Below are 17,524 nucleotides of genomic sequence, written 5' to 3' on the forward strand. Positions count from 1 at the left end.
GCCACCGTGGGAACTCCTGGAAATCTGCATCTTTAATCATAATGGTGAATCGTGACTTTGACCATAATGGAAAGAGAGGAAGCTCTGCTGCAGGTCACTAGCAGAACAGGTGGAAGAGGCCTGACTGGGAGAAGTCCTATCTGTTGGATGAATTCAGGTCTGTACAGCTCTGGAGTCTGGAAACAAAAGATAGAAGTCCCTGTTTAGGGGCACATGGACATAACCCTGGAGCCGCCCTAAAAGGGGATGACAAAAGGGACAGTGAACAGTAGAGGAGATTCATCCAAAGTGTCCACCCCCATCCTCCCCATGGAAAGGCACAGTCGTATTGGCTCCTGTCCCAATTATGCCCAGCCCCAGACAGGCCTCTGGCCCCCGAGGGAGCTTCCTGGAAGGTTTAGAATCCAGCAGTGCAGAGTGAACTTTGAGCGGCAGCCCATGTGACTAAGGCGAAAAGACGTGCATAGAGAAACAAGAGAACGAGAAGGACAAGATGATGCGGGAAGGATGAAGGCACCAGGAGGGAGGCGCAGGAAGCAGATTTTGATCCAGCTCTGAAGGGTGGAGGGATGTGGACCAGCAGGGACAGGGGACAGTGTCGTGAGCCCCAGCCCAGAGCCAGGCCCGCAAGGCAGCCATCAGAAGATGATTTGTGAAGGTAAACTGAGGCTGGAGTGTGGAGGAGTGTGAACCGCATCGTAAGGTGTCTGGATTTCCTCCTCAAGTCAAGGCTTCAGAGCCAAATTCCTCCAAACAAGTTTTTCCTCCACAGAGTGGTTTTTATTCGCATTTGTAAATTAGAGGTCAATGTTTAGAAATCAAGAATGATGGGATCACCGCTTCGATGCTAAACCTCTCTGAAACAGCCAGACCAAGCCTCTGCTGCTTGGCTGCCTGGCACCGTTCGTCAGGTGGGTCCTTGCTTGTGGTCTTTACCTGCGTGATCCCAGGCAGCCTAGGCTAAGGCCCTCGCCCTGGCCTTTGGGGACCCCCAAAGGACCTCAGACTTGGAGGGCAGGGAGCAGAATTATACTTGTGGTTCCGAAAGCCCAGCAAAGGATGATTAATGTGAGTGATAATGACACTGGCAATGAGAAAGAGAAAGGGGAGGGAGAGGAAGAAGAATGGCTGATATTTACTAAGCTTTTACAAGGTAGCGCGCGGCCCTATGAACTTGACAAACATTAACCCATTTTGTTCTCACCACAAGTTTTTGAGCTTATTACCCTCATTTTTCAGATGAAGAAACTGAGGCACAGAGAGGTAAAGTTATTTGCCTAAGGTCACACATCTGGGAAGTGGCAGAGCCAGGTGGGCTGGATCCAGAACCCACAGCACTGGTGAGATGGGGGCCTGTGAGTGTCCTTGGCCCCTCATCCTATGAGGCTGTCTATTTTGGAAGGTGAGGATATGCCCCAAGTCTGTCCCCCATCTGGGTTTTCCCTGTGTTTTCCCTGCCCTGTGTTTTCCCCTGCTCCTTGCAGGAAGACCAGTTTTCGTAGTCCATGGAGCAGGCAGGGCAGAAGGGCAGAGTCATTCAAGAGCCGGCTCAGGTGGCTGGGCCACAGTGCCCTGCTCAGCCTCCCCGTCTGCTGACTGCGGACCTCACAGTGGGGCCCGGAGACCTGAGCAGGAAGAAAAGAGACTCAGGAGGACCTCATGCTGCACCTGCTGCCATGGCTCCGCCTGCCCCACAACTGACCACACCCAACCCTCCCAGCCCCGTGCATTTGCAAAAGAGAAAACAGAACACGCACACAAATAATAACCAACCCCGTGGGTTTCCTGGCATCGGGTGACTGTTTGGTCAAGAGCTTCCTCCCTCTTGGAGCACCGGCTGGACACTCCTAATCCCTCCAGCTGCCGCTGGCTCAGGGGGCTGATCACAAGCTCGGCTCTCGGGGAAAGCATCGAGGCACCCAAGGAAGCCAGCCGCCAAGATCTTGTCAGCCCTGGGCCCCCGTGGCCACCCTCTGCCAGCTCAAAGTCACCTTTATTTCAACTCTTCCACCGGCCTGGCTGGCAGGAGCCAGCCCAGAACCCCCTCCCTCCCAGCTCAGCAGGAACCAGGAACCAGCCCCTATTGGGCAATCATTAATCGGATTCTTGACATTCCTCTGCCCCAGGTTGGCTTGGGAATATGCTCCCCAGAGGAGGGGGAGCAGAGGCCCAGGACTGGCATCTGGACATGCAGCTGACAGGCAAGGTGGTGCTGTCTGCCGCTGCCCTGCTCCTGGTGACCGCAGCCTACAGGCTGTACAAGTCGAGGCCTGCCCCGGCCCCGCTGGGGGGCAGGAACACCAAGGCGGGGAAGGAGACAGAGGGCTCTGGACAGCCTGCTGGCCAGGGGGCTGTTTCCAGGCTGCCCCAGCAAGGCCTGAAACGCCGGCGGGGAAGCAAGGGGGCCGGAGTGCCGCGGGGATGCAGCTGGGAGAATCCAGGGGGCTCTGGAGTCCTGGCCACGGAAGTTCCTTCCAAAGACTCAGAAGCCGGAGAGACTGGGAAATCTGAGACAGAAGGTGCTGGCGAGGAGCACGGCAGGCAGTGCCCAGATGCTGACCTGGCAAAAACTCCACGCGGTGGCCGGGAAGCCAGAACACCTGTTGGCGGTAAGCCCGAGCTGTCCAATTGCCCCGCTTTGTGCAGTGAACCCCAAAGCTCCCCAACTGGCCTGATTGCAGTGGACAGTGGCCACGGTGTGGGTGGTAAGCCCCCTCCATGGCAGGAGAGCGGACCTCCCGAGCAGCCGGGGCCTGGGGGGCTGGAGTCCCCCCACCAGGGCTGGGTGGCCCACACAGAAGGCAAGAGTGACATGAACAAGAGCTGGGTCTTTACCCATGTGACAGGGGTCCACAGGGAGGAGGCAGGGGCTCTCCGGGCTGCCTCAGACGTGGACCTGGCCCTCTATCAGCAGCAGGGAGCCACTGATGCCTCCTATACCTTCTCGTCAGTGGCCCGGGTTCGAGTGGAGGAGAATTTCATCGCGGCGGAGAAGGCAGAGGGAATCAGGCCCAGGCTGAAGGGCAAGGTGTATGATTACTATGTTGAATCCACCTCTCAGGCCACCTCCAGGGACAGGCTGGCCCCCAGAACAGCAGCCCTGGCTGAATCCCCTCCCCCCGTGTCCGTGCCAGGCCCCCCAGGAACAGGGGCAGCCTCCGGGGGCCAGGCCGATGACAGAGCAGGTAGAGCGGAGACAACCGCCCCCCTGCCGCCTGTGCTGCCATCCTCCACGCAGGGCTTCAGCAGGAAGGAGAGCCTCCTTCAGATCGTGGAGAACCCAGAACTCCAGCTGCAGCTCGATGGCTTTGGGGACCGAGCTCTAGCCTGCCCAGACCAGAGTGCCCTGCTCCGCTGCCCCATATCCTCAGAGTCTCTTGGGTCCAGCTCAGCTGGAAGCAGCGAGAAGCCACAGGTGCATGCTGTGGCTGGGACCAATTTCTTCTACGTCCCGCTCATCCCTGGATCAGCCCCCGATGTCCACCTGGACCTGGGCAATTGCTATGAGGTGCTGACCTTGGCCAAGAGGCAGAAACTGGAGGCCCTGAAGGAGGCCGCCTACAAGGTCATGAGCGACAACTACCTCCAGGTCCTGCGAAGCCCGGACATCTATGGGTGCCTGAGCGGGGCGGAGCGGGAGCTGATCCTCCAGCGACGGCTCCGGGGCCGCAAGCACCTGGTGGTGGCCGACATATGTCCCCAGGAAGATTCCAGCCGCCTCTGCTGTTACGACAGTGAGCAAGATGCCTGGCACCCGCTGGCCCGTCTGCCCCCGGAGGCCGTGTCCCGGGGCTGTGCCATCTGTAGTCTCTTCAATTATCTCTTCGTGGTGTCCGGCTGCCAGGGGTCCGGGCACCAGCCCTCCAACCGCGTCTTCTGCTACAATCCGCTGACAGGCATCTGGAGTGAGGTGTGCCCGCTGAACCAGGCTCGGCCGCACTGCCGGCTGGTGGCCCTGGACGGGCACCTGTACGCCATCGGGGGCGAGTGCCTGTACACGGTGGAACGCTATGACCCTCGCCTGGACCGCTGGACCTTTGCCCCGCCGCTGCCCAACGACACCTTCGCCCTGGCACACACGGCCACGGCATGTGCGGGAGAGATCTTTGTCACCGGCGGCTCGCTGCGTTACCTGCTGCTCCGCTTCTCCGCCCAGGAGCAGCGCTGGCGGGCGGGCCCCACCGGGGGTGGCAAGGACCGCACGGCCGAGATGGTGGCGGTCAATGGCTTTCTCTATCGCTTTGACCTCAACCGCAGCTTGGGCATCAGCGTGTACCGTTGCAGCGCCAGCGCCCGCCTCTGGTACGAGTGCGCCACGTACCGGACCCCTTACCCGGACACCTTCCAGTGCGCCGTGGTGGACCACCTCATCTACTGTGTGGGGCGCCAGCGCATCCTCTGCTTCCTGGCTGACTCCGTCTCGCCCAGGTTTGTGCCCGAGGAGCTGCAGAACTTCCCCTCCCCGCAGGGCACCCTGGTGCCCACCGTCCTGACCTTGCCTGGCCCTGATGTGCCCCAAACTAGGGTCTAGCGGCCCCTCTGCTGGACTCCCTCTGCAAAACCAGAAGCAAAAAGTGCTCCCCACACACCCCTCTGTGGGCCATTTCTGGGAGATCAGACAGCCCAGGAATCTGACCAAGAGGTGAGTTCCAGTCCTACCCCCTCCACTGGCTGGTTTTCTTAGCTGTGCCTTTGCCCTCGCTGGGCGGCAGAAGCCCAGTGTGAAAGTGGAACTCGGGACTGGTGCTCCGAGGCCAAGGCCACCTGCAGAGATGGCCACCACCTTGCTTCAGATCTGAATTTGGGGAGGGGGTACAGGACCCCAGAAAAATTGAGGGCTCTGCCTTATCACAGTCATGGTTTCAGGGACCACTTGACCCCCCAGTGACCCCTCAAGCTGATGCTGCTGGATCTGGGCCAGCTCTCTATAAGCCACCAGAGCCTCTTCCTAAACATTGGCCACTTGGCCCCAACATCCAAGGTTCCCAGAGTGCCTGGGACACACAGGTGAGGAAAAGGGAGGGAGGCTGTTCTGGCAGGACCAGAGAAGAGCCCAGAGGGACCCGGTGAGCCCAGCCAGGAGAAGAGGTGGTCAGAGAAGCAGAACAGCTAAAGTTGGACCCACCCTTGGGGACTCTTGCCTACAAAGTAAATTGGCCAAAATCCATTTCACTCTTTCTCATTACCTGGAATTCTAGTCTCCTGGAAGGAGGAGAAGCCTCCATGTTTAGCATCCATTTGAAAAGACACATTTTCTGGGTCTGAGGAGAATACAATTGATTTTGCATATGAGATCTCAGGAAAGAGAGGAAAAAATGCGATCCAAGGGCCACCTTCCCGTTGGGGCCGTTGCTGTGTGACCACTGCTCTCTCTCCCCAGATTTCAGAAGCCTTCACAATACCACTCCCCATACAGCTCAGCCCTCGCCTTGGGATCTGGGGACAGCTACTGCCAGTCAGCCCTTCCAGGTGAGAGGCGATGGCATCATTCATCCTCCTGTGCCTTGTGATCACCTGGTCTGCCTCGTTAGACAGGAGAGGACCAGAGAGGGGCAGGTCCATGATGGAGCTGAGGAACTAGAAGGTTCTAGTGGTGCATCAGGCGACTGGATCTCCTTTGACATCGGGGTTGCAAATTCTCAAGGGGAAGAAAGCTTCCAACCTCAGGAAATTACCTTTTCTTCCTGGAGGGAAAAGAGAGAGACTGGTCTAGTCTATGACCTCCAGCCTGTCCCATCTCCAAGGGAGATGCATATTCAGACAGAAAGCAGTGATGCTTTTGGTCCCAGCAAGAGGCCAGGGAAGCTAGGACTACTTCTAAAGGGACAGGCAGCATGAGGAAAGGCGTAGAGAAGGAAGGTGCACCAGAGCTGGCCTGATAGATGCTCAGACTTCGGCATCCCTGTCTTCAAAATAGGAAGGACAATCCAAGTCCTTTTCTGCCTGAGGGATAAAGGTGAGCACGTGGAGGAAGTTCTTCCAAGTTTCATGGGTCCTGGCAGGAATTTGTGCTCACTGCAGCTGCTGGGGCTACGCTGGGGGTCTGTTGGGAAGATGCAGAATTGGAACCAAGAATGTGAAGGAGGTTGGCGTGGAGATGAAAGCTTTTCTTGGACCACACAAGGCCATCTTCCCTCTTCTAGAGCCTGGGAGGCAAGGCTGCTTAGTTTATTTCTAAGTTGGAGGCTGGGACTATGGCTGGAGCCTGGGGAGAGGGACCTCCCAGCCCCTGAATGTGCTTAAGCTCAGAGGTAACCCTCAGGCATGAGACTCCAAGGGACCTAGGGGGAAGGGGGATTGATGCCAGGTGGGGAGAAGAGTTTGCTTAGGAGAAGAATCCCATCTGGGATCTGGGGCAGGTGGAGCCAGATCCAGCCCCAGGAGCCAGGTAGAGGATACGACCTCAACCAAGCTGGGTAGAGTGCAGGGAGGGCTCGGAGCCAGGGGTGAGCTAGGGCTCACTCTGGGAAAACTTCCAGAAGCCCATCGCCTACATGTGGCAGGACTAAGGAAATGCATCGCAGGATAAGGCAGCACAGTTTGTTCCAGACCCAGTGATGGCAGATATGGTCTTCCTGATGAGAGAGCTGAGACTCGGGCCTGTGCTGAGACAGAAAGTCTGCCTCACATCTCGTCTGCCTCCTGTGGTCCCATGGCAGACATTGCTAACCGATTACCGTGTCTTTTCTTGATGAGCTCTTTCAATGGCCTCAGAACTGTTTCAACACAGGACCCCAGGCAGTCATTACTGAGAGATTAGAGCTAGTGTGTTTCTCATTCCTGGCCTCCAGAGCGGGGTTTAGGGATGAGAGTTGTCAGGGCCATTGTGGTAAGGTAAGGTAGTTCAGGGGGCCTGCCAAGACCACCTTGGGGCCATGATGGTTGGGGTTCACTTACAGAATGTTTAAGACAGGGCTGCTCCAGGTGCTGAAGATACAGCACCTTCCCGCCCTCAGAAAATTAAAGAGAGAGAGAGAGAGAAAGAGAGAAAAAAAAAAAAAAAAGTAGAAGCCAGGCATACAGGCCATAGAGAAAGATAAGGCAGGACAGATGGATCATGTGATCAGAATCCCTGATAAGGGAGTTCCCATCGTGGCTCAGCGGAAACCAACCCTACTGATATCCATGAGGATGCAGGGTTCAATCCCTGGCTGTGCTCAGTGGGTTAAGGATCCGGTATTGCTGTGAGCTGTGGTGCAGGTCACAGACACTGCTTGAATCCCCCGTTGCTGTGGCTGTGGTGTAGGCTGGCAGCTGCAGCTCCAATTCAACCCCGAGACTGGGAACTTCCATATGCCACAGGTGCGACCCTAAAAACAAAAAGAAAAAAATAGAATCCCTGATAAGAAGATGCTGGGCAGAGCCCTGAGTGGAAATCTGGGAGATGAGTGAAGGGTTTGGCCACACCAGTGGGAAGGCAGGACTGTCTCCCAGGCGCCCCATCCTGGGTGTGAAGAGTGTAGGAGCCCAGCTATTCTGCTTCAGTCTTTCATATAGTGGAGAGAAAGCCCCTGCACCAGCATTTATGAAAGAGGGTCCTTGGGCCAAGGGTCAGGGAGTGCCGGGGTGGGGGGTGGGGGGGGAAGGCTACTTTCCCAAGAGAGAAGCAGAGTTTGTACATTTAACGATGAGGGTCAAAATAACACCCGGACGCCACACCTGAATGTGCAGCTGGGTGTCAGCCAGACCCCATTATTCCGTGGGGTCAGAGGATTTCCACTTGACCGCTCTGAATAGCCTTCTCTGTTGCCTTCTAGCCCTCAGCCTCGAATGACCTGTGTGGCACTCGGCTTCTCCGTGGGCCATCTGCCCTGCTTTCCCCATAAGAGTTCTTTGTTCTTTAGAAAAACAAAAAACAAAAACAAACTTAGGTTTTGGTGGCTTTCCACATTAGGCGAACCATGTCTTTAGAGACACAAAAAAATTGGGACATAAAGAAAGGTATAAAAATGTTGACTTAAGAAAAAATGCACAACTTGAAAGTTGAGAGTTGAGTTTTATTTGGGGCCAAACGAGGATCTAAGCCCAGGAGACAGCATCTCAAGGAGATGAACCTGAGAAACTGCTCCAGGAGGTGAGGCAGGGAGGAAGCCAGGATATAGAGGAGTTTTTGCAACAAAGGGCAGACAGCAGGAACAAAAGAGGTCTGGGCTCATCGAGATCATTCCTTTGACATGCACCTTCGCTATCTGGACCAGTATCCCGAGTTTTCACAGCCCTTGGGGCTCACCAGCTCTCACCCTTGGAGGTGACTGCATTCGCAGATGACCGTGACATTCTGGGTTTATCCTTAACTACAGCCCAGGCAGTATTTCAAATAACTCTAAAATAGTGCCTAGAGAGGAAACGGGGGCTATCAGGATATGATAAAGGTGAGGGGAGGTGCGTGCAGCACACACATATTTGCAAACAGGTCTTGCTCGTCTCCTGAAGGTCATGACCAGTCACAAGGAGCAGACATCACCATGAAGGATTTTAGTGTTTTTCTATGCATGAGGAGATGCAAGAATTGGGCACATAAAATCTTCTCCTAAAAATATCTGACCATCTGAAAACCTGTTCTTCCCGTTTTCCTAGAGCACAGAGCGCCTCCCTCCTGGTCTCCCCCTGAGCTCTGCTCTGGGGCTGCTGCAGGTGCGCAGCTGCTGTGGCTCATGATTTAACCCATGTAGAGGCTGGTGGCAAGTGCCAGATTTCAGATCACAGAAAAAGACTCCCCACTGTTCTCTCCCAAAGATAAACCCCGGCTGTGGGACAGGCCCCTCTGCTCTGCTTTTCCTGTGCATCATGTTTGTTTGGCCTGATTTTTTGCCTTGGTGTGATTATGCTGAATATACAATTCAGTTGCTTCTTTTTTTCACTTAACTCTATAGAATAAGCCTTTTCCCATGTTATTACAAACCCTCGGTAAACATCATTTCAATAGTTGCACAATATTCCAGCCCGTGGATGTGCCACGGTTTATTTAAACATTCCTCCCTCCTTTGAGCCTGTAGATTTTTTTTCTGTTGGTTTCTTTTTCTATCATAAATAAAACGTCCTTTGTTTTCGCATTCCTCTCTGTCTGAGGCCTCCATCAATATTTACAAGAGAAGCTCAGCCTCGGTTCTGTGTGGAAGGGCCTGGTTGTTGGAAGAAACATAGAAACCACAACAGTGGTTGGGGCTGAGACCAGGGCCCCCTGCTCTGATTATAGGGCACAAAGTTGCCCTTGGAAATGACCAGTGAGAGGGGCAAGGCTGGAGGCCATCCAGGCGCCTTGTTGTGTCCAGGGATTCCCGGAGCCAGGATGACAAAGAGCCCTGCTCTGCAACATGCTAGGCACTGGACCACGTGCTTTCTATACTGATCCTCACAATAAGTCCATTTTACAGGTGACAAAACGGAGGCTCAGTGAGTTCAAGGAAACTTGGCTTCATGGCAAAGTCCAAAGACCCTGAGTTTCCATAAAAGCATCCTTGAACCTGGCCTGCTCACTCCCAGCATGAAGCTTTCTCCAATCCCCCATCAGAGGCCCAGGGCCCGGGGCTTGACATCCGCTGTCTCCTGGGCTGCCCCCAATCCTGTCCACCCCTGCCAATCAGTTATGCTCTGTCCTTGAACTTAGGACTCAAAACAAATTGTCCTAAGTTCCCTGATCCTCTAAATCTGCATCTGTAAAATGGGTTTGCACTGTCAGCCTCAAGAGGATGTCGTAAGGACTAACACAAGAACGTGTATAAGGTGTGTGTGTGTTAAGCACATGGACCAGGGCTGATCCAGAGTCCATCTCAACAGAACCATCTTTTGCAGGGAGGCTGCTCTGAGCCCAGGGGAGGGACCTCTCATACTCCCGCTCCCCTCTCTCAGTGTCCTGGAGGGGCCCTCAAGGAAGGAGTTTGCCTGACATGTAACCTCCAGAGGCCCCCTCTTGTTTGACAAGTTCTGGGGGTTGGGGAAGATGCTCATGCATCTTTTAGACCATCTGGGTTTTGGGTTTTTTTTCGGGTTTTGGTGTGGTTCTTGTTTGTTTGTTTGTTTTTTTAGGGCTGTACCTGCAGCATATGGAGGTTCCCAGGCTAGGGGTCGAATTGGAGCCGTAGCTGCTGGCCTACACCACAGCTACAACATTGCGGGACCCAAGCCACGTCTGCAACCTACACCACAGCTCACGGCAATGCGGGATCCTTAACCCACTGAGCGAGGCCAGGGATCGAACTCGCACCCCCATGGTTCCTAGTCGGATTTGTTTCCGTTGCACCGACAGGAACTGCCCATCTAGGTTTTAAGACTGATCCTCTGCAATCCCCTAATGGGGGTGGGTGACTGGCTGACTTGAGTTTTCCAGGTTCAAAGCATTAAAGCACTTACCCAGGGTGTCAGCCATCACTGAGGAGTTTCAGAAGCTGCTCAAAGCCCTGGAAAACCTCGAGAAGGTGCAAGGTGAAGGGGGCTCCTTTCTCTTACAGCCGGTGGCGGGGTGGGGTGGGGTGTAGAGAGAGCCCTTCTGATGCCTGCAGATGTTCAGAGCCAAAGACCAGTGCCCGGCATAGTCCCACCTTTGTCATCCTTACCTGGAAGGGCCCTGTGTCCCCAGGGTCACCCTCGGAGTCCCCTGGAGCTATGGCTCCAGCCAGAAGGAGCCCCCAGGCAGACAGGAGGCTGTGGTGGAGGAAGGGGTATAAAACACAAAGTGAGGAGCTGCCTCTGGGGAGCGGAGATAAGGAGGTAGGCAGCTGGGGAAGCAGAAGAAAGGATGGCCTGAAGGGAAGCCTCTAAAACAGCTCCAAGATGCAGGTGTTTTGAAAAGTGGGCTATGGGTCAAAATAAAACTAAAAGGGGAAAACAAGCAAGTGTCAGTCGCCTTTCTGTGTGCAGGAGGAGGTGGAGACACGGGTCTTAAGCCAATGCTAGTAACAACCGCCAGCTATGCACCCTCGTATGTATAAAATAGTCAACAAAGACACGTGTAAATGCAGGGGAGTCTACTCGATATTCTGTAATAACCTATATGGGGACAGGCTCTGAGAGGAAACGGCTTGTGTTCAGGGATATCTATAACCAAATCCCTTCACTGTACCCCTGAAACTAACACAATCTTGCAAATCAAGCATTTGCTAATATAAAATAAAAATTCAATTGAAAATAAGTAACAAGAACCATCGCATTCCCCATGCTGGGCTTTGTGCAAAGACCTAACTGTTGTTCCTTATTGAAATATTCCTGAGACAATATCATGTCTGAGAGAGAAAAATCCTCAGATCCAGGATTACGGAGGCAAGATGTTTCACAAAAAATTAAAAGTTACTATTTAATATCTATCCTTTTTTTTTTAGGGCCACGCCCATGGCATATGGAGGTTCCCAGGGTAGGGGTCTAATTGGAACTACAGCTGCTGGTCTACGCCACAGCCACAGCAACACCAGATGTGAGCTGTGTCTTCAACCTACACCACAGCTCATGGCAAAGCCGGATCCTTAACCCACTGAGCAAGGCCAGGGATCAAACATACAACCTCATGGTTCCTAGTCGGATTTGTTTTCACTGCGTCACGATGGGAATTCCTTAAAATCTATTCTAACATCTACCTTTTATTATTAAAAAACTGGAAGAGGAGTGCCTGTTGTGGCTCAGCAGGTTAAGAACCCAACTAGTATCCATGAGGATGTGGGTTTGATCCCTGGCCTTGCTCAGTGGGTTAAGGATCTGGCATTGCCACAGTGTCGCAGATGTGGCTCAGATCTAGTGTTTCTGTGGCTGTGGTGCAGGCTACAGCTGTAGCTCCAATTGGACCCCTAGCCTGGGAACTTCCATATGCCGCAGGCACGGCCCTAAAAAGCAAAGAAACGAATAAACTGGAAGAGAAATTAATCGTCATTGTCAGTAAGTTTATTGAGTACTAATGGAGCGCTAGTGGGCGCTGTGCTCATATAATCTCATTTTATGCTCAAAACCACCTGGTAGGTGGCAAAACTTGCCAAATTCTCTCCTCCCCATCCATTTCTCCATCCTTGAATCTGGCGTTGGGTTTACCCTCTTGTGGTTCTTAGAAACCCTGAGATTGCCACTGTGTGCACAACCCCAGGCTAGCCTGCTGGATACACAGGAGACGCATGGCCCACTTACTGATACCCTCAGCCCACAGCCAGCCAAACACCGGAGCCACTGACCACTCATTGACTGCAGATGCCCGAGTGAGTCCAGCCAAAAGCAGCAGACCACCCGACTGAACCCAGCCCAAAGGGCCAATGCACTGACTCGTGAGCAGAATCGAGGGTTTTGGGTAGGGGGCCACTAAACTTTGGAGTGGTTTGGAACTCAGAAATATGTGATACAGCAGTCCTGCGCTGCACACAGTATTAGCACCATTTTATAAGCAGAGGAATCTAGATTTCAAGAAAGTTCACTTTCCCAAGATCATAAGGGAGAGAAACTGCCTCCCCCCCGCCCCCGCCCTGCCTGCTCCAAATCCTGCATCATTCAGCCAGATGGTCCTGACAGGGATGGAGTACAATAATTGCACGGGTGGCTGTGAGGGTGCTAGCGGGGGACCTTGGATGGAGAGGACGGCCTGGGGAGCTTTGGGGGATCGCTGTGTGTTGGTGATCACTTGGGAGGGCCATTAGAACGAGGCAGACCTAGTGGAGGCATGAGATGTGCTTCAGGTCATTGGACAGGCGATGGGGGGAGGCCTGCATTCAGGTTCAGACCAAGGGCAGGAGTTTGAGGACCACCCTTCTGCTGATTGGAATAAGCACCATGACAGGTCCCAGTTTGACCTTCTAGGGTCGAATACTCTCTTACTGGATACCAAGGAAGAGCTACTACTCAAAGAAAGAGGAAGAGGCAGTCTTTTCCCACCCCCACTCCCCTTCGAGGATGAGACTGTATGTAGCCCCCTAATCCCGGGGGCAGAGCCTCCTCGCCTGCCCGCTTGCCTCTCTCACAAGTGCCTTATCGTAATAAATCGATTTCTTGCCTATCCCTTTGTCTCTCGCTGAATTCCTTCTGCGCAGAAGCACCAAGAACCTGAACCTCAGTGAGTCCAGACCCCGAGTGAGTGATTCTAATTTAAAAACCGTGGATTCAAGTCCCACTCTGGGCTTAGGCTGGGTTCAAGTCATAAGGGCTGTCAGTCTCAGGCCTGGCTTGATTTTAGCCTGAATCAGGGCACTGGAGTCCCTCCTGGGGGCCTGGCTGTGGGACGTGGTGCTCTGCCCTGGGCTAGTCCCAGGGGGCCAGGTCCTCACGTGGACCCAGGACCCATCATCTGTAGGGGGACTGCTGACAGGAGGATCTCCTCAGAAAGAGCAGCTCAGTGCCTTGAAAAATAACCCCTCACACCGGGAAGGACAGGCCCTGCTATCAGCGCTTGACTTGCAGTAATTGATTTATGTCTTAACACAACCCTGTGTGTTCGGGTTGACTATTTCACAGGTGAGGAAACTGAGGCCCAGAGGGTTTAAGTAGTGTGGTCACGGCTGTGTAGTCAACACATGATAGATTCAGAGCCAGCCCAGGGTCGTCAGGAGACGAGTCACCTCTGACAGCAAGGAAGGCCTTGCCTCCTGCCATCCTGGCCCCTGACAGGTCGGGGTCAAGGCCTCGGCTACCTTTCTCCTCAAGTCTTATTCATACAAGCGTCTCTGATGTCTGGTCCAGGACCTGGTTCAGCGCAGGAGCTCAGTGACCCTTTACCAAAGTAAGGAATTAAAGTGAAAAGGGACACTGATAGACTGCCCGGCTTCCAGAATGTGTGGACCCCCTCTTGATCGCAGGGGTCTAAACCCCTGCGGGTGTTTTTGTGGACTCCCTCCAGGTTCCCGGCATGGCTTTGCTCCCTGGGGTGAGGGTGGGAAATCCAAAACCCTGAGGCCATTCGCCAAAAACTACAGCCCTATTCATCGCATTGACTAACAGTTGAAATTACACAGACATTTACACAGAGATTGCAAATCCGTCATGGTCCCGTTTCGCAGATGAAATAAGTGAGGCTCAGAGAGGTCTCACTGCTGTGATGCCAACACTCTTCTAGCAGGGTCCTGAATGTGTGGTCTCAGCATCCCCGGCCCAACTCCTCAACTGGGGTGTCCCCACCCCACCTATACAACTCCCCCACTCCCCACTCCACAGCCTCAGCCTGCAAGTCGGCAGTGAGTTCCCCATGGGTGGCAAGGATGCTGGTCGACCTCCATCCTTGGTGCCAGCATTGCGGCCACACAGCTCAGCTCAGAGGAAGCCCCAGCTGAGTGGTGTCCTGGTTCAAAAGGTCCCATCAGGTACCCCGGCTGGGTGTTCGATGCTGCCCAGCTGGGTTGCTTTCCTGTCTCCAAGAAGGATGGTTTCGTACATTCTGCCTTTTCTGCCAGCACCCCGCATGTTGGCATGGAATATCGGGGCACCCCTCAATTCTTGCAGTGGTTCTGCTGTGGCTGTGAGCACCTGCACGTGGCCCATGAGAAGGACAGGCTACCCTCCTGGGGAGGTACCCTCCCCAGGGATGGGGGGCGGGGGTGGGGTTGGGTGGCGACTGGTGGGAGTTGGAGTGTCAGCACCCCAGCTCCCTCAGTCCTCGGGAGAGAACTTGGTTCAGGCTCTGCCCCGGCTCCTTGGTGACATCCCTTAGCAAAGTCCAGTCCTCTCCTCTCTGTGGGTGCTCCCACCTGCTCCTCCCTCCTTCCAGAGACCAGAGCAGAGGCGCAGGGTCCCTTCCCCTCCAGGCCACGCCCCCTTACCAGGAGTTCACGGCCACAGACTGCCCTGCCCGCCCACCAACAACCTCCCCTCTTCCAAATGGGCCCTGGCACCTCCCAGCTTCAGAGAAAAGCCACTTTTATATGATTTGCCTGCTTGTGCAATAAATAAAAACCACGAATACACTATAGAAGGTTAAAAACTCTACACAAATATGATACATCTTTATTTGTAACGAGTGTCACAGTGATGTGACATCTCTGCCTTCTCGAAAACAGTTTATCCTCTAAAGATTTGTGGTGGTTGCTCCTGCAATCCTGTTTATACGGTCACATTGGGCCATCTCTGCCTTGTAGAAAATATGAGGTTTAGCTTTAACCTGCCCTCAATTGGAATCCTAACAAATTCTGAGTGAACTTTTTCAAAGAAAAAAAAGCCTTCTCTTACAGAATATTTTCCATTTTATCTGAAGGAGCCAAAATAGTGGATGGAAGTAGAACCATTTAAACCCGTACCTGGTATCTTTTAGTCCCTTGAGTTTTACTTCCCAAGTCTGATCTCCCTCCCCTGGACTACACAGTGGGGGCAGGGGACAGGGAATGATGGCAAATTAGGGCAATATCAACCTCAACAAAATCCAGGGAGGCAATGTCTTTATGATATGTTGTTTTTTTGTTTTTGGGTTTTTTTTTTTTTTTCCTTTTAGGGCCACACCAGAGGCATTTGGAAGTTCCCAGGCGAGGGATCCGAGCTACAGCTGCCGGCCTGCACCACAGCCACAGCAATGCCAGATCCGAGCTGCATCTGCAACCTACACCACAGCTCAGGGCAATTCTGGATCTGTAACCCACTGAGCGAGGCCAGGGATTGAACCTGCAACCTCGTGGATCCTGGTCAGATTCATTTCCGCTCCGTCATGATGGGACCTCCCGTGATACATTGTCTTTTTAAAAAAAGTGATTGTCTTTTTTATCGGAGTGATATACACATAACACAAATTTACCATCGTCACCACTCTAAAGTGTACAATGCAGTAGCATTAAGTTTGTGCTCAATGTTGTGTGTCTGTTTTATCTGGTTACAAAAGATATAGACACATTTGTTGTAAAATATGTGATTGGAAAAACACAGGGAAGCCCAAAGAAGACAGGAGAAATCACTCCCACTCTAAAATCATTACTGCTATTGATGTCTTTATTTTCAGCCTCTTATTATCCATAATTTTAAAAATTAAAAATGGGATTTTATTCTGTACTTGTTTTGTAAAAAACCTTTTCTCCTATCAGAATATTGTGACTCCTTTTGAGTTGGAGGAATGTATCACTGGATTTTTTAATGATGATAAACATATGTATATATATCCATATATATATAAAACCATAAAATTTACCATTTTAACCGTTTTTTAAGTATACAGTTCAGAGGTAGTAAGTACATTTCCATTGTTGTGCAAACATCAGCACCAACCATCTCCCCAATTTTTTATCATCCCAAACTGAAACTCTCTGCTCCCCTCCCCTCCCCTGACCTCTCTGTGGGAGCCACCCCCCCTCCCGCTCCCCGCAAGGCGCCCCACTCCATAAGTTGTCTTTAACTTTGAAAAAACATTCTGTGTAAGGATAAGGAAGTTCTCTGCTCCATCAGCACAGATAATTGGGAATGTGCCTTAAGCACAAAAACACACTGGTTTCATTCATTCTAGAAACTTCCGCAAGCTTTGCAGAGCCCAGCTCAGCCTGATACTTTGGGGCAAAAGAATCAATAGCGTCTTTCTCAAAGACATGACTGCTCCTTCCCCACTCACATGGAGAAGGACAAAGGGAAAAACATTCTGTTCCCTATGAACTTTCTCCATCCTCACACTAAGCTAAATAGTTTCGGTGCTTTAACAAAAATATAGTTTGGAAAAAGGCAAGGAATAAAACAGGCTAATGATTGTGTTACACTGTGGGTCTATTATGCAATTATGTGCCTTTATGGTAATGTGGAACTGAGTGGCTGTAGTGACAGAGTAACAATCTCCACCAAGGGGTGTGCAGCCAGGACAGGGGCTGCATTTAAGGAGTCTCAAGTTGCAGGGCGACTTGCAATTAGGACAAGTGGAAGGAGAACGGAGGGTTGAAAGACCAGGGCTGTGGCATAAGAAGGAAAGTTCCCCTTCCAGGAGCAGGTCACCTGTCATGGGGCATGACAAGGCAAGTCACCACAATTTGACAGATACAAGTGCCACCTTTCAGTCATCAGATGTTTGTTAACTCTGGAGTTCCCATTGCGGCTCAGCAGGATAAGGACCTGACATTGTCTTTGTGAGGATGTGGGTTCGATCTCTGGCCTCGCTCTGTGGGTTAAGGATCTGGTGTTACCACAAGCTGAGGCGTAGGTCACAGCTACAGCTCTGATTTGACCCCTGGCCTGGGAATTCTACATGCTGCAGGTGTGGCCTAAAAAAAAAAAAAAAAAAAAAATGATTAAAAGAAAAGTTGCAAGGATGATACAGAGAATCCCCATAGACACACTATTGCTAATATATTATTTAACATATGACATTTAATGTATTACAATATTGTAATGTATTTCACATTACAATATTTTCATCTCAGCTGAGGAACTAACATTGACAGACTATTATTAACTAAAGTCTATTCTTTATTAAGATTTCCAGGAGTTCCCATTGTGGCTCAGTGGTTACAAATCCAACTAGGAACCATGAGGTTGCAGGTTCGATCCCTGGCCTTGCTCAGTGGGTTAAGGATCCGGCATTGCCGTGAGCTGTGGTATAGGTTGCAGATGTGGCTTGGATCCTGCGTTGCTGTGGCTGTGGTGTAGGCCGGTGGCTACAGCTCCGATTAGA

The 17,524-nt window shown here is 52.4% G+C and overlaps 1 protein-coding gene across 1 annotated transcript; it reads left to right on the plus strand.

Annotated features, from left to right (window-relative positions):
* KLHDC7A (kelch domain containing 7A) lies at window positions 444-9,052 on the plus strand. The gene has a single exon (XM_005665059.3). The coding sequence runs from the start codon at window positions 2,141-2,143 to the stop codon at window positions 4,529-4,531; it is 2,391 nt and encodes a 796-aa protein (XP_005665116.1). The 5' UTR covers window positions 444-2,140; the 3' UTR covers window positions 4,532-9,052.

Source organism: Sus scrofa, chromosome 6 (genome assembly GCF_000003025.6).
Source record: "Sus scrofa isolate TJ Tabasco breed Duroc chromosome 6, Sscrofa11.1, whole genome shotgun sequence".
Lineage (NCBI taxonomy): Eukaryota > Metazoa > Chordata > Mammalia > Artiodactyla > Suidae > Sus > Sus scrofa.